Genomic DNA, 17,188 nt, shown 5'->3' with positions numbered 1-17,188 from the left:
AAGAAAATTATGAAACAGCATGACAAGCTTAGTTAAAATTCGATTATATATACTTGATCACATAGAAAAACCCATTCCCATAAAAAGTGAGTTTTGAGCCTTTATTGAGCATACAAATACACATATTTAGACTAAATGCTCATTTTTCATTTCTTGTGTGAATAGCCGCTTGGTTCTTACGAGTCTAGAACTTGCCACGACGATTCATTCCCGGTCCTTACCAACTTAAACCCAAGTAAGTAAATGATGGAGGCATTAGGACTAACCCTTTTTCTTTCAAAACCATTATTTTTATTTTTTTACCTACCCAAAAACTCCCCCTAGTTAACCCCTTTGAGCCTAAACCTTTCATTTCTTTACCCTAAAACCCTTTTACCCACCAAAACCCTTTTTATTTTTACCCTTTATTTTAGTAACAAGCTCGGTTTTCGTGTGACTGAAAAAAAAATGATGAAGTTAGAAATAAACAAACAAAGCTCTTAAAACAAAAGCTTGTTTGAAGAAATACCTCATTAAGAATAAAAAAGTCACTAAAACAAAAAGTTTACGAAAACCGACGTTTTTTACGCTTTTCGCCCTTTTCTACTAACCACTAACCCAACTACCCACCTTTAGCCCAAGCCTTTACCCAAAAAGTCCTCTTGATATTTACAAAGGTAACAAGTTAAAAAGGAGGAGGATTGATTGCTTGGCAAGCCTATGGTAGGGATAAGTTCCACGCCGCTCTCGAGTGATTCACTAAAAATACACCTTCGGCCGAGTGTGAGTGATTTCTCCCGTGAGGTATGTGAACTTGTATATAAATGGAATCTTAAAAGGCATGCTATGCCCAAATAAGTAATTTATCCTATGAAACGTTCTAAATAAATCATAACGAATAGGATTGTAAATAAATAAAAATAAAACCAAAAAGATCTTGGATTCCCGACACTCTATGACAAGCCAAAACCTTCTCTTCTACCCATTCCATTTGGGAGTGTAAGCCACGTATTAAAGAGTTTTGCTTGAGGACAAGCAAAAATTCAAGTGTGGGGGTATTTTATGTGTGTAAAATGCAACATATAAATTACATCAAATGAGACATAAAACTAACCCTTTTTAAGTACTAATGTTGGGAAAAGAGTGTTTTTGTCTTCCTTTTGTATTTTCAGAATTAAATGAGCTCAAATTCACAAAAGAAACAAAAAGACAGCTAAATCTAACATAAATACAAAAAAAGGAACATAAGTGGATTGCCCGACCCCTCAACAGCATCCTCCCAAGCAAAATAGAGAAGGCAGAAGACTGAACACGCCCCGTGCTCAGCCAGCACGGGGCCGTGCCCAAGAAGCAGCAGAAAAGACAAACCTATAGAAGCTTCTATTGCCCACCACGGGGCCGTGCCCAGTGAACATGGGGGCGTGGCGAAAGTACAGTAGGCGCATTAATTGTAATTGCGAATTACAATTAATGAAGAGAGAGAGTGTCAGACAGTCACGGGGCCGTGTCTAGCGGACACGGGGCCGTGCCCAGCCTTCTGTTCAGCTTATAAATATGAGTGCTTGGTTTCATTGCAACTCATCCCTTGGCACACCACCTCTCTCACACTTCATCCACCACCCACCACCATCACAACACCATCATCCACCACCATCATCCATTGTCCATCATAGAGTGTGTGAGTCGTCTCGGGATCCAAGATTGATCGTAAGAGTTCTTGACAATCAAGGCCATGTTTGCCTAAGTCTCTTACATCACTTGGTGAAGACAAGTGTTTAGTATAATACTTTTTATTTTTAATCTTTTGCACTTTTTATTTGGTTTTGTATTAATGACTTTAATAACTAGTTGCTTATGTTGAAGGTGATCTTTTCTTATCGTTTGTCCGTGGTGTCTTGGCATTATTTTACTGTCTATATAAAATAAAAGATTTTCACCATTCATATCTCCACGGTCTATATGGAGATATGTTGGCTACCTGGTCGGGGGTTAATGGAACGGTTTGGTAAGGGTCTTGCCCTTGTTCAGCGTTTAGAGGTCCTGCAAGGGACCTGGGTCAAATTTAGTAGGATCTCCTTCAATGCCCATAGGTATTGGATGGCGGGGATCCAAACTCTTTGACCCCCTCATAAGTTAACTACTATTAATACTATAACCCGGCTATTTAGGACTGTATCCCTGCTGACTCAGACTACTTAGTCGAGGGTAACGTCACCTCCAAAAGAGGGGCCTACCAGAATTTGCATTAATAACTTAATTCATTATCTTTCAATAATCCGACCCTTTAGGATTGTATCCTTGCTGACTCAAACTACTGGGTTGAGGGTAACGTCGCCTTCAAAAGAGGGGCCTACTACAATAACTAAGATAATCTCTTAAACAAGTGCAAAAGTGCGAAAATAATCAAAGGTTATACTAATACACGAGTCGGATCCAAGTGATTCATCTTGTCTATCTGTTTTTATTTTTATTTTATTTTCAGCATTTAGTTAGTTTTTATTTTCTTAGTTTAAAAATCTTTTCTAACATTTTGATTTGGTTAGACGTTGAGGATAAACCGGTACTAAAAGCTCTTGTGTCGTTGGACGACCTCGGTATCTTACCAACACTATACTACGTCAACGATGGGTGCACTTGCCCATATGTGTGTTTAGTGTTAGTAAATATCGTGTTTTATAAATTTAAAACTTGGCTAAAAGTGTAAAAAGGGCTTAAATATACATCTAAATTATATTACACTACACACGCATCAGAAACACACTAAAGTGAAAACAAGGGCATATAGCTCTATCGTACCGAATTGTTAAAGGGTGTGTGAGTTTGCTTAAAAAATCAAACATAACTCATCAAATGGTTCAACCTTCATGAAGCATAATAAATAGTTAGTTGATCAGACTTAAAACTGTCATAAATTTTTAAATATGTTAAACCAAAAAAGTTAAGATTTTTACGTCATGTACGATGATAATAACCGAGATTGAGTGTGAGGAAGATTGTAAAATCAGATCATGGCAATGATGATGAACCCCAATGATCTTCAATTCGATTACATGAAACAAATTAGAAATTCATAATCAATGGGGTTCACCTACAATGAAACTTAATGGTGCATATAACAGTTACCGGTCATAAATAACATCATTTGATAAGATTTTGATGTAGCAGACAATGAAAATGATGCATGGCCTCCTCCACCATAGGCACATATCGACCTCTGCTATAAGCCGGTGATTCCAACCCTCTCTGGACCGCTTGACACAACACAAAATCTTCCATCTACAAATCATATAAAAGATATATGGTCATATAACATGAGATCACATAGTGCAAAAGCCTAGAATCCATATAATCTTTGCATACCTGAAGTTTCTCGTTGTATTCTATACCCTTAGCCACAAAAGCTTCATCATCCTGCAACAACGAGCCGTTATACGTTATGCACCCCTATGCATACGTGGAAATGAATACAAGCAGGGTGCGGTTCATAAGGTACCTTAAGAGACGCTTCAAGAAAGTAATCAAAAACCACTTTGCATCGTCGGGGTCCTAATGGAAGTATTAGATTGGTGTCCATCCATGGCCCGTACCTATCCTAGGCCATGCCAGAACAAGAAATGGTTAGACAGCGCGCAATCTTGATGCAACAGGGCCGTCTGGACGATTTAAGTAGAAAGCAAATTTAAGTCAAGAAACTTGCCTATTCACCATGAAGTTTGGATATATGAAAGCATATAAGGATTCATATCCAAGCCTATCCAATTTTTCCTGACCTAGTATGCTTACTTTCTCGTATACCTTAATATGAAAGTATTTTGAAGTATCAACTACTTACAAAGGAAAACATTTGCATCTATATACTTTGAGACAAAGATAAAATGTAAACCGAATGTAATGTAAGTATAGTATAAGATTAAAATGTAGTAAGCATACTGTGGTGGAAAGGGAGTTGAGAAGATTAAGACAAAGATCTTTATGCACGAAAGGTCCATGATACCCGCCATCTGTGTGATTATCACAAAAGACCTGAAAAACAGCACTCAAAACACTGTCTTCTTGGATAACCAAAGGATTTTACATATTTGACCTACACAGTCCCAGGATATACGTACCCCCTCCTACCAGCCGGAGTTATACGTGGGCCCTGACTCTGAATAATTTGCATATGTGGCCCCTGACTCGACTAGATACAACCCACATGGATCTCATACAAATGGGAGAGAGAGAGAGAGAGAGAGATCAGAGCCAAACCTTCCAGTTACACTCGATAATATACTCGCGTCTGCAAACATAACTTAGAGAAGTATCGACCCCGTTGGTACTTAGTATCTTAGAAGAGCTACCAAGCCATTCCATTCCCACATTATCATCACAACCTTGTTGAGAAAACGCTCCTTTTTCTAAATTAAGAAGGATAAATGGCCCCCATACGGCCACCCTCAATGGAACGAGTCCAAACTCCTAAACATCAAGACAAGCATACCGTGTAAGGATCATATAAATATAATAATCAATTAAAGAGAAATAATGTATATGCATTTCCATATAAATGGGACGACCATACGTTAACATTGAAGTTCTTTATCCCTGTTATTCTTGTTGCTTTTAGAAGTGCTCCATTCAACCCATATGTCCATCCCTGAAACGATTAACAGAGCGTGTACATTCTGTTAGAAAACCGGGCTCATGGATGCTTGTTCTTTTAGGATTTACTCATGAGCCAAGAAAACACGACTCCGAAATAATAGAAGTTAACTCACATGATAAGGGCATGTAAAGCAAGAACCTTTCCCACTTCCAAAGGCTAGAAGCGAGGCATGATGACGACAAACATTATGAAATGCGTGCAACTCACCATATTCATCACGACACACCACATATTCTATATTTCCTAATCTGCCACATCTCAGTCATTTAACCTTATCCAATTAACAAGAACTCCATACAACAAAAAAGAAATACAAAATTCACCTTCCAGTAAAGAAACTGTTAGCCTCCTGAACTTGTGCAGTACATCCTAAACAACAATCAAACACAAACAACAGATCTTATACCCTCTGTACAAGCATTCAAACTCAAGACCTTTTCATACTATTCAAAATTTCATCATTCTACCTAACTTCGTTAGACAATTGTACACTTTTGACTTTTAAGGTCAAACTATACAATATCAATAATTTTGTATGATTAATAATTTGATCATTTTAGGTTTCTTGCAAACTGATTATAATTCTTTCAAACAGTTATCTTCATAAACGACATGTCAGTACAAGGGACATAAATTAAATACTATGGTGGTGATGACTTCGAAAGTCAGCCAATTTGACTTTTGAGGTCAAACTAGTACTAAACATAGTTAGTCAAACATAATCAATTCATCATCTCCAATCTCTTGCAGACTAAACATAACTCAACCAAACAATTATCTTCATAAACAACATATGAGTAAAAGGAACATTGTAACATCCTGAAAATTCGCCATATGATTATTTAGGCGAAACGAATGCCTAGACTTCATTGAAGATCTATTGTGGTGGTGGTGGTGGTGGTGGTGGTGGTGGTGGTCGAGTCGGATCACTTATTCAATTTCAGGTAATTCCTTAAACCCATTTGTTATCATTTTGGTTACGGGAGGGCGTAGGGTTTTGTATGGTGGACATGTACAGGATCCGCGACAAGGGCGTTTGGTAGTGATGGGTGTGATGCCGGTGATGGTGTGCGATGGCGGCGAAGGTGATAACGTGGTGTGATGGTGAGGAGACATGGTCATGACGATGATGATGAGGTGTTTTGACGGTGGTGTCGGGCACGGCAGGAGGTGGCGGTACCGTGTGACGTAGGTGAACAGGTTGAAACGGGGCGTAGATGTTCTTGTCGTGAAGGTGTTGAAGGGAATGGAGGTGTTTACATGTGGGTGTGTAGTGTAATGCATGAAGATGGTGATGTGTGGGTGTAAGAGTGTTTCGCTTAAGGGTTGACTCTTGGTGTGATGCATGCCTTTAGACCTGGCAAACGGGTCGGGTCAGGTTGGGTCATGGGTCAAAACGGGTTCGGGTCAAAACGGGTCAACTAAAAAAAGGGTTGTTTTGGTTTGGGTCGGAACGGGTTGGGGTCGGAACGGGTTTGGGTTAGAACGGGTTCGGGTTGAAACGGGTCCGGGTCAGAACGGGTTTCGGGTCGGGTCGGGTCAGTTTTTTTTTTTTTTTGAACAATCACATAGCTTAGAACATTCAAAACTTGCTCGATAATGAATGATGAATCATTAAGTAGAAAGAAATTACCACTTGCTGTACTTATTCCACAATACTAAATGTAACATTAAAACTGCAGCAATATCGATTTGTGGCCATTTCAAAAAAAGTGATTTCAATTAACTTTTCAAACAATATTTCAACACAGCATCACAACTTATTGTTAAGAAAATGCAATGAAAAAAAAAATGGTCAAATCACTTCCATAAAGTTGTGTGTCAAGTAGGGATGAGCAATTACCGATACCGTCTCGATCCCGAAAAATACCGATCCCGAATTTTGTTTAAACTTGGTACCGATACCGATACCGAAATATGTCGGTACGGTATCGGTATTTTGAGGGTAAAATTCGGTATTTTACCGATACCGTACCGTACCGATACCGAAAATGCCAAAAAGTGGATACCGTTTTCGGTACCGGAAAAATTCGGGATCGGGACGGTATTTTATACCAATTACTCATCCCTAGTGTCAAGTACAGTGGATACATGGAGAATGCAAGTTGCGACAAAACAAATCGTCACAATAAAGTTTTGTCATTCTTTGTTTTCAAATAACCATCAGATTCTCTTCTTCTTCGTTTATCACTCAAATGGCAACGAATAAGGTGATGATAATGGTACACCAGCGTCAATGTTCGGAGTTTAATGGTGATGGAGGTTTGCGTCGAAACGGTACGGGTTGAAACGATACGGGTCGAAATGGTACGATTCGAAACGGTACTGGTCGAAACGGTACGGGTCAAAACGGTTCGTCGAAACGGTTCGATTCGAAACGGTATTGGTCGAAATGGTACTGGTAGAAACGGTACGGGTTGAAACGGTTCGCGTCGAAACGGTTCGCGTCGAAACGGTTCGATTCGAAACAGTACTGGTCGAAACGGTACTGGCAGAAACGGTATGGGTCGAAACGGGACGCGTCGAAATGGTACGAAACTCATCCCGACCTGAAACTCATGTCGTGCGGAAACTCGTGTCGGCCCAAAACCCGTTGCGATGCGAAACCCGTCCCGTGCAGAAACTCGTGTCGGCCCGAAACCCGACCCGAACCGGCCCCGTTCCGATCCAAAACCCGCGTCGTGCCGAAACCCGTCTTGGCCCGAAACTCAATTTGACCTGAACCCACATCGACCCATTTCTTTAATGTTGTCGACCCGCTTTGACCCGAAAATAACAAGATAAAATTTCATGTGACCCATTGTGACCCATTTAGTTAAAATATCTTACCCAAACCAACCCATATATTTTAAAAGCAACCAAATTGACCCATTTAAAAGACTTTGGGTCAAGATTGCCCCCTCTACATGCCTTCATGCATATACATATTTATTTATATATTAAATGGGAAAAAGTGAGAGCATATGTTTTGTTAAGATACAAGATTGCATGGTGTGCATCATGTATGGATGAACATAATTTATTTGTTGATGAGGATGTTGACCATAGTATCTTAATGGGGAAGGTGTGTTCATATGAGGGTTACAGTAAGTAATGTTTTAAAAACCGGTAAATACCGGCCGGTTATATTAGTATTACCGTTTTCGGATTTAAATCTGGTCCGGAACACTCCGGTAAGTAGGAGATCGGCATCAACTTTGTACCGCCAGTAAATCCGGTATACCGGTTTGAACTATTATACCGGTACCGGCTCAGGTCTGTTTTTGGGTTAGGATTTTACTTTTTATCGGCCCATCTTCTTGTTTACTCTCAACTTTAACCTAATGACTTTTAATATTTTATCTCCATCAATCAAAATAAAAAAAAAAAAAAAAAAAAAAAAAAAAACTTACTTCATCAATCCATCATTCGTGACGTGTTCCAGACTTCCATCACTCCATCATTCGTTACAAATTTACATCTACATTCAATTTTGGATTATTTTTTGAGTTGATGTTGTAATTTATGGAATTATACAGTTAACTAGTCAATCCGGTTGAACTGCCCGATAAAACCCGGTTCAACCGGTTAAACCATTTTTGTGCCTAACCCAGTATGATTAAAAAACCAGATTTTAAAACATTGACAGTAAGGTTTTGGGGTTGGTTCATATGGAGAGTTGGTGCATAGATAGAGTTTAAAAGCCATTTATTTAATGGACGTGGGTAGTACCAGGAATTGAATATGGGTATCAAACTGTAAAGAATGCTTACGTGTTAATTATATTAGTAAATGTATTCAACCAAAGATGATTAAGGATTTTGTTGTATCAGAAGGTTGAAAAGGTTTGTGTATGGTGTGCTTGCATATAGTTTGAATGTTGGGTAGACTCGGGTTCAAACGGGTCGGGGCGATTCGGTTCGTATCGTGTGCGCGACTTGGGATGGCGAGTAGTAGGAGACGAATGTTCGCAAAATTTATGAGTTACTTATTTAAATGAATTATAACCACGGGTTTCGGTTACAGGTTCCGTTTGAGGATGCGGTTCGAGACGCCTAGCTCGTGGACTTGGAAGCTTGCAACCTGTGAGTTTTAATCCCCTTTTTCTTAAATATTTTGGGGGCTAGCATACATGCTTTTCACATGTTTTCATATGTGCTACAAGTTTAATATATTAATGAGTCTTGCGATTAAAATGTTTTATAAATGTCTTCCCACGAACAATGTTTTTATACGACGTAGTGATTAATCAGGCTATATTAGTCCTGCATAAGTGTATGGCATTTTATTTAGTTATGTCGAGGTCGTATAGGGATGGGGCATGGTAGGTGTCGATATTAAAAGCACAACTTGTGTCATGATAAATTTTATTTTATCATAGGTTTCGAACCTTAGTGGTAGTGAGATTGTGAAGGTAGTAGTTGCCGAGTAGTTAACGTGCTATTAACATTGTATGTGTATATGTGCCTTATGTGAATTAGCATCCTTGAGGTGCTTGACGTCGGTTACTCGTGATGACAGCGTTACCTTTGGGGTGATGTTAGGTCATGAGATGTTGTTTACTTGTGATGGCCGCGTTACCTTCGGGGTGGCGTCAGGTCACGAGATGTTGGTTACTTGTGATGGCGACATTACCTTCGGGGTGGCGTCAGGTCACGAGATGCGGGTTACTCGTGATGGCGGTGTTACCTTCAGGGTGGCGTCAGGTCACGAGAAACACCTTTGAGGTGTTTAGATGATTAGCCCTAGTGGCAACGACGGACCCTTCGGGGTTAATATGCGGGTGACGGACTCTTCGGAGTCAAATTTGGAGGAGACGAAACCCTGACGAGGGCAAATGATGATATCCTACGGGCAACAAATGATGTGTTAGGTTCCCACCTTATGTGCTTATGTGTTTCACGCTAGTTAAATGGTGGGTATATGATAATTATTTGTACAGTTGACGAGTGATGTCAAATGATACGGGTGACGAATGTTGTTCTATTATAAAATTTCCGAGTGATGTTAAACTATGTAGACGGACAAGGTTAAGTTACAATTGAGTTTTAGGACATTAGTTTTTATGTCCTAGATACGGATCGGTTTGGTTAATCATCCTATGAATTAAGATTCATATCGGGTCGTCCTTTGATGTTTAAGTGATCTGATCCAAATCAGAAAGGATTACTTGTAGGATAATTGGGCCTAAGATATGGGTAGAGTTTTGGTTTACGGGTTGGACCCGTTAAATTTTAAAAAATGATGCTAACGTAATTTAATAAACGCTGGTGTTTTTACAAAGGTGGTGTTTTGGTTTTCAAACAAAGCGTTCACGATGTGCTTTAAAAGCTTTAACTTAAACTATTAGAACCCACTCAGCGTAGCTGACTTTTGCATGTATGTTAGATTGTTTTGCAGGTGTGTGATTCGAGTCAGTGTTGCTCTTGGCCAGCGGATGAGATTACTCGTGTTAGGGTGGAAGGCATTCAGTTTGTTAACGGCTAAATAACATTTTGAGTTTAAATAAATTATGTATTGTTTTTTTGTAATTGAAAATTTTCCGTTGCGTATTTGAAGTAAAATCTTATTTTTAAATAGTACACTGTGATGTGACCCGACGGTAAGATGCCCGGTTTGGGGGCCTTACAAACATAAAACAGGTTATATACTGGAGTTGACTTTTAAATAATCAACCAAATTGATACATAACAACATAAACAAGATATGGGATAATCTGATTACCAACAGCCTGCCATCCTTTGAAGAAGACTTGATCAAATTCTAGAGAGAGAAACTCAGTGGAAGTGTACCATGAACTTGGTGGGGTTAGGGCTTCTTGAATTGGGATATTGGGGTCGAATTGTTGGACCAGTGAATGAGCTGATATGAATGAAGTGTGATTGGGTTCATGGGTGTTGCTAATTTGTGATGATTTGAGTGATTGGGTGTGTTGTATGTATGAATTTGGGTACGGGTTTCTAGTTTTGTTCAGGTTAAGATTAATGGGGTTAATCATCATCATATTCATCGCCATGATCGCTCTACTTCTCACTGAAAGAGTAACTTGAATTATTAATTAGAGTAGAGGATGCCCATTATTACTGGTTTGTGAAGGTCCACGTGGACCAATCTCCCGTGTTGGTTTTAGAGCCAAGTTTATCGCATGATGAAGTTGAAAAACGGACTTGGTGGTGGGGATACCAATGTTTTAAATACCGGTATGAACCGGTCTGTTATACCGGTTAAACCGGATATCGGACACGAGTCCGGTACGATAAAGGCCGGTAAAACCCGAATACGGTATGTCTTATGTACCGGCGGTAAATCCGGTTCTGTCGGTTCAAACCGTTGTACCGGTTTGCATTATCTTAAGATTTGATTTCTTAATTTTAATAAAATACAATATTAAGGTAATATTGATCTTCCCTATTTCCGGTAATTAACCTAGTGTCTTCTATTTCAATATTTCATCGTTGTTGAAATTGTTACCCACATCGTACAATGCAATATTTTTTATAACTAATAAAAATATTCTTAAAATGCTTAATAGTTTACAATAAAAATAGTTGTTTTTAGATAAAACTTTAATAACTTACATAAATTCTAGTCAAGATTGGATTGTTTTTTAGATGAATTTGTATTTTATGGAATTTATAGGGTTCACTAGTAACCCGGTTCAACCGGCTAATACAACTCGAATCAACCGGTTGAACCATTTTAGAGTCCAATCCGGTATGACTTAAAAACCGGTTTTTAAAACATTGGGGGATACTGTCAGGTGGGGTTAAGAGCATACCCATTCGAGCCTCAATATGATAATGTATACATTTGATGATTTTAATATATATATATATATATATATATATATATATATATATATGGTAGGGTTTATGCGAGAATCACCTTTATTGCGAGAATCGCAAAAATCAATGTGAACACAATAAAATAAACCCACTACACCATCAAAAACCTAAAAAAAACCTAAACCACCCCCCCCCCCATTCGAGCCTCAATATGATAATGTATATATTTGATGATTTTAATATATATATATATATATATATGGTAGGATTTATGCGAGAATCAATGTGAAGACAATAAAATAAACCCATTACACCATAACAAACCTACAAAAAACCTAAACCCCCCCACCCCCCCCCCCCTCCAAAAAAAAAAATAACTAACCCCCCAAGCTAAATGTTTAAAACTAATCCCCCTAAAAATGTAAAAAACCCCTAACACCCCCCCCCCTCCCCAAAACTTAAACCCCCCACCCAAGCTCAATTCTAAAAACTAAATCATAAAGCTAAACCCCTAAAAATCTAAAAATCCAAAAAAATTACTATTTTTTAATAAAAATCGCTACATTTTAATTTTTTAAATAAATGAAAAAATAGTAATTTTTATTAAAAAAATTTATGTGTTTTCTTAGATTTTTTTTAGGTATTTTGGTTGTGTTTACATTGGTTCTCGCAATATTTAGCGTTCTCAATTAAACTCTCCCCTATATATATACATACATATATTATCGCATGATGAAGTTGAAAACGGACTTGGTGGTGGGGACGGTGTCAGATAGGGTTAAGAGCATACCCATTCGTACCTCAATATGATAATGTAAATATACATACATATATATATATATATAGGGTAGGGTTCATGCGAGAACCACCTTTATTGCGAGAACCGCGAGAACCAATGTGAACACATGGCATTATTATAAATACATAATAAAAATTAAATCAGCTGCCTCTCCTCCTCCTGGACTTCAAACATCAGATTAAACTATCATTTATATTCAGTTCACATCCATTCATCATCTCAGATCCAATCTCTACACAATTCATCAGCTCAGTTCACGTCACACTCCAAATCCCCCAAAATTCATCATCTCGATCTTATAATTCATCATGTATTCGTCATCAAAATTAGTATATATCAGTGCATTAACAACATAATCACCGATTGCACATTTGTATTCCTGTCTAAATTAGGGCAAAACGATCGTAATGCACAGATAGGGATAATCGGAAGAACACAAGTCATCCAACGGACTATCGATCCTCCGTTGCACCGTTCCGTGAAATTGTAAGTTCATACACCTTGTTTTGTACTCGTATATGATAAAACAACTATCAACAGTCGCTTCAGACATGTTATTATGTGGTTATTACATTTAAACAGTTGTTTCATAAATGAATTATTGAAAATCGTGGTATATATATGATTTTTTCGTGAACAGAAGGGCTAATGTTGTGATGAACTATGTGTAATGTGATTCTGATGTGTTGTTTTCTGTATTTTTTATTAAAGAATGCTGTTATATGCATAATGTTGGACATGATTAGCAACACGGAAGTTGATTTGGTAACTGATAGGGTTTTAGTACTGAATTATGACTGTCGACAAGTTATGTGGTGTTAATGCACATGTGCATTAACACGACAGAATAGGCTTATACAGAAAAAGCAGAATAGGCTTATACGAAACAGGATAATAAGATAATTTTATGATATATATACAGTTAATGCAGATTTTTGAGTGAACAGAAGGGCTAATGTTGTGATGAACTATGTGTAATGTGATTCTGATGTGTTGTTTTATGTATTTTTTTATTAAATAATGATGTTATATGCATAATGTTGGATATGATTGGCAACACGGAAGTTGATTTGGTAAGTGATAGGGTTTTAGTACTGAATTATGACTGTCGACAAGTTATGTGGTGTTAATGCACATGTGCATTAACACGACAGAATAGGCTTATACAGAAAACGCAGAATAGGCTTACACAGAAAACGCAGAATAGGCTTATATAATAAGATAATTTTATGATATATACAGTTAATGCACATGTGCATTAACACGACATAACAGGCTTATACATAATAGGTTTATAGGGAACATGAATAAACTAATTTTATGTTCTATACATTTATGCACATGTGCAAAGTTTGACAAATTACGATTACACTGAATAAGACAATGAGGTGTGTGATACATAGTTATGCACATGTGCATAAAACGTAATAGTATGTTAACGTGTACAAAAATTTGAATAGGATTCACTTAATAAATCAATATAATAAGGTGATTTTGTGTTTTATATAGTTATGCACGTATGCATAAATTGTCATAGTTTGTTAATATGCACATTAATTTGAATACTAATCTCAATTATTTATTCATAAATGATATATAATTTGTATGTATTGTTATTTTGGTGTTGTTTTTTGTTATGACATACAGTTATGTAGTTATATTATTATGTAATCAATTATATTATGAAGTTATATGAACCTGTAACTCATGGTTGAATATGATAATAAGGTAGCATTGGGTGATATACAGTTATGCACATGTGCATAATTTGATAGAATAGGTTAATAAGGTCATTCATGTTGATGTACATGTGCATAGTTTGTCATAATATGCTAACAAGGCCAGTCATGTTAATGCATATGTGCATAATTATGCACAAAACCCGTTTCCCTAATATATTTAGAATGGAACAAGAGAAACGACGACTGATGGCGGACCAGTACAATCAGGATAATATAAACTTTATGGGGGTTTGGAATTTGTCGAGAACCCCAAGCTCTGCCGAATAATTACTGTAATGGCACGAGTTGATCGGGCTCCTCGATAATGTCACTTTGTCCGATGGCAAAGATGGTTGGGAATGGTTGGGAGGTAATGACTCTGATTTTTCAGTCAATGCTGTCAAGAACTTCCTGTATAGCGGCTCCGATTTCAGCAGCAGGCACGTTGTGAAATGGTCGAAATGGGTCCCAAAAAATGCAATATTTTTGTTTGGAGGGAGGTTTTAGATCGTATTCCACGCTGACTTCACTCTGGGATCGGAACTGTTGGGGCGGAGACGTGAAATGTTGTCTGTGTGAAGATGGCGATGGAACAGCTGAACACCTTCTTTGTTTGTGCAGGGTAGCGTAAACTGTCTGGTATCACATCAGTCAGTGGTGCAAGGTGAGTCCTTTTATTCTGTTTTCAGCTAAAGATATCGTAATTGCCTCTGAGTTTTACCATCTGGATAGAGAAGTGAAAGAAGCTTTATATGGCATTATGTTCATGACAAATTGGTGTATATGGTTAGCCAGGAACAATAAAAGGTTCCCGGAGATATTATCCGTAATATTAAGTCCGTCAGTTTTTATGGTATAAGAATCGGTCCAAAAATAGGTCCGTGAGTTGGAAAAAATGGTGTAGGTTCGATATAAGGTAGCTGCTCTTTTTCGGTCTTTAGGTTCTTGTGTTGAGTTGTTGTTTTTCGATTTGCTGTAGTGGTTGGCTCGACCGCCTCTGTTTTGGAGGTTAGCTTCCATGAATAACATTTGCATTAAAAAAAAGTTATGCACATGTGCATAGTTTGTCATAATAGTTTTGTTACTAATTGATGTTAAATATGATTGGTGGTAATACGAATTTTGATTTGGTAAGGGTTAATTTTTTTATTGAAACAAACCTGTTGATAAGGTCAGTCGTGTTAATGCACATGTGCATATTTTGTCAGATCAAGTTAATATGAATGTATTACGACATATGCAAACGTGCATTATTACCTTAAAACATAAGCATTGTACATATTGTATGTAATATGATTACTGCACATGTGCATACATGAAATAATTGATGTAATGTATGCAGGAAAAAAATATTCGAAACTGCTCATGGATTGACAACAAGGATGTATTTGATTAATAGGTTGACGGATGAAAAATTATCGGAAAACGATCGACGAAGATGCATTGAAACATGAGGAGTGTTGGAAGATGCATAGAAATTGGAAAGAATAGCAGAAGGTGTGAGGTTGCGAACTAAAGCGAATGTTATGTGTAGGTAGTTTGTGGACATGCAATACGGATGATCATGTCTTTTAATATATGATGTATTATGTTGTTTGGTAGAGGTAATGTTGATATTGCACATGTGCAAAGTTTGATATAACATACATATTGGTATTGTATAATGTATTACGAATGCTAACATTTGTTAATTTAGGATGTCATATTTTGTTTAGTATAGTATATGTTGGTGATGCATATGTGTAATAACGATTGTTCTTCGGATTATGTGATTCCTTATGATAAGGGTGTTATATTTACTTGTTGTTATACAAAAGATGTGTGATAGTGTGTTAATGTTGGTAATGCACCTGTGTATTAATTAAAAACAATAAACATGGTAGTAATGAATATATGTATTTTTTAAGATATTGTATATTTGTTCATATGATATTACGTATGTGGTACCCTATTATGTATGGGGTACCACATTACATATGTTGATGTATATGTAAAGGAAACGGGTTATATGTAGGTAAAATATTCATGTATGCACATGTGCATTGGTAGAAACAATAACAATGTGAGTGATAAAAAAAAGTATCACCCGTGCAAGTGCAATCATAAACAGTGCAAGTGCAATCATTAACATCGGAAATTGTAATCATAATATCGGAATACATAGTTTAAATGATGTTTAACTGAGTAGTTCAACGTAAATGTGTAGGTCAAATTGAATGTAAACAGTAATTCAACATAATCAAAATGAACGCAGACGTTTCAAATTAAGTGTAAACAACAGTTCAACGTAGGTGAGCAACTTGAATGTAAACAATTTAGATTAAATGTAAAATGAATAATAAAACAAAATGATCAATATTTTGACGACGAACTTAATCAAATTTTTGATGGTTGGGTGCATTATGACGTCTGGATAAACGTCTAAGAGGCTGTTCATGTACATTTGTATGTGAAGGGTATTCAGAATCATCATATGTATCTTCATTAGTATCATTATCATCATCGGAATAAGAATTGGTTTCATCGTTAGGGGGGGTACGGAATTCCAGCAGCAATGGTAGCAGCTTCATTGTGTATGAATGTTCCTGAAAATATAGAAAGAATGTTAAAAAGTGAATAAAGAAATGGTAAAAAGTGATATTTAATAAGGTAAATGTTATGTGTAAGAATGTTGTATAAATGATAAACAGATTATTGGTGATGATTATAGGATAATGGTAACGTGCTGCACATGTGCAGGATGTAGATTATTGGTGATGGTTATAGGGTAATGGTAAAGTGTTGGACATGTGCAGGATGGTGTATTTATACAAGAATCACGTCTGACACTCGAATTACATCAACAGTTCTCAGTTTGCAAGCTTTAGCAATTCTCTGTATTTCGTCTTCGTCGTCTTTGTCTCGATTACATCAGTAGCGATAACGATACACCATAAACCGTTCGTCATATCGATTTTACCATCAAACATTTCAATTTCGTCATATAATTGAGGGTAGTGCTCCAAAATTCGTATTATAATCGGTATTATTGCAATAAGAACATAATCATATATCATATACTAGTCTAAGAACCCGCGAATTTCGCGGGTGGCTTAACACAAACATTTTATTATTTATTAGTGTTACATAAACTTTAAAAGGTTATTTTTATCTAATGAAGAGTAGCTGATAGAATACCCTATGGAACTACTAAGCCAATGTACACAGCATCAGTCATCAGATCTGGATAATTTGGTGCATATGTCTAGGTGATCAAAAACAAAAAGATACTTAAGAAAAA

At 37.0% G+C, this 17,188-nt stretch overlaps 1 protein-coding gene across 2 annotated transcripts; it reads right to left on the bottom strand.

The window, feature by feature from the left end:
- Positions 1–2,858: 2,858 nt before the first annotated feature.
- Positions 2,859–10,985, bottom strand: LOC110865691 (choline monooxygenase, chloroplastic). Of its 2 annotated transcripts, XM_022115016.2 has the most exons (10): positions 10,328–10,985; positions 4,948–4,993; positions 4,737–4,872; positions 4,541–4,615; positions 4,228–4,437; positions 3,910–4,002; positions 3,677–3,774; positions 3,473–3,566; positions 3,340–3,390; positions 2,861–3,255 (listed from the first exon to the last, which is right to left on the bottom strand). In XM_022115016.2, exons 1-10 carry the CDS (start codon positions 10,617–10,619, stop codon positions 3,118–3,120), a joined length of 1,233 nt encoding a protein of 410 aa, XP_021970708.1. In that variant the 5' UTR covers positions 10,620–10,985; the 3' UTR covers positions 2,861–3,117. The 2 variants fall into 2 exon arrangements, with proteins under 2 accessions (XP_021970709.1, XP_021970708.1); XM_022115017.2 differs by lacking the exons at positions 3,677–3,774; positions 3,910–4,002 and having other exon boundaries at positions 2,859–3,255; positions 3,473–3,571.
- Positions 10,986–17,188: the final 6,203 nt, after the last annotated feature.

This window comes from Helianthus annuus, chromosome 6 (assembly GCF_002127325.2).
Source record: "Helianthus annuus cultivar XRQ/B chromosome 6, HanXRQr2.0-SUNRISE, whole genome shotgun sequence".
NCBI classification, from domain to species: domain Eukaryota; kingdom Viridiplantae; phylum Streptophyta; class Magnoliopsida; order Asterales; family Asteraceae; genus Helianthus; species Helianthus annuus.
This window is presented reverse-complemented; position numbering and strand designations above follow the sequence as displayed.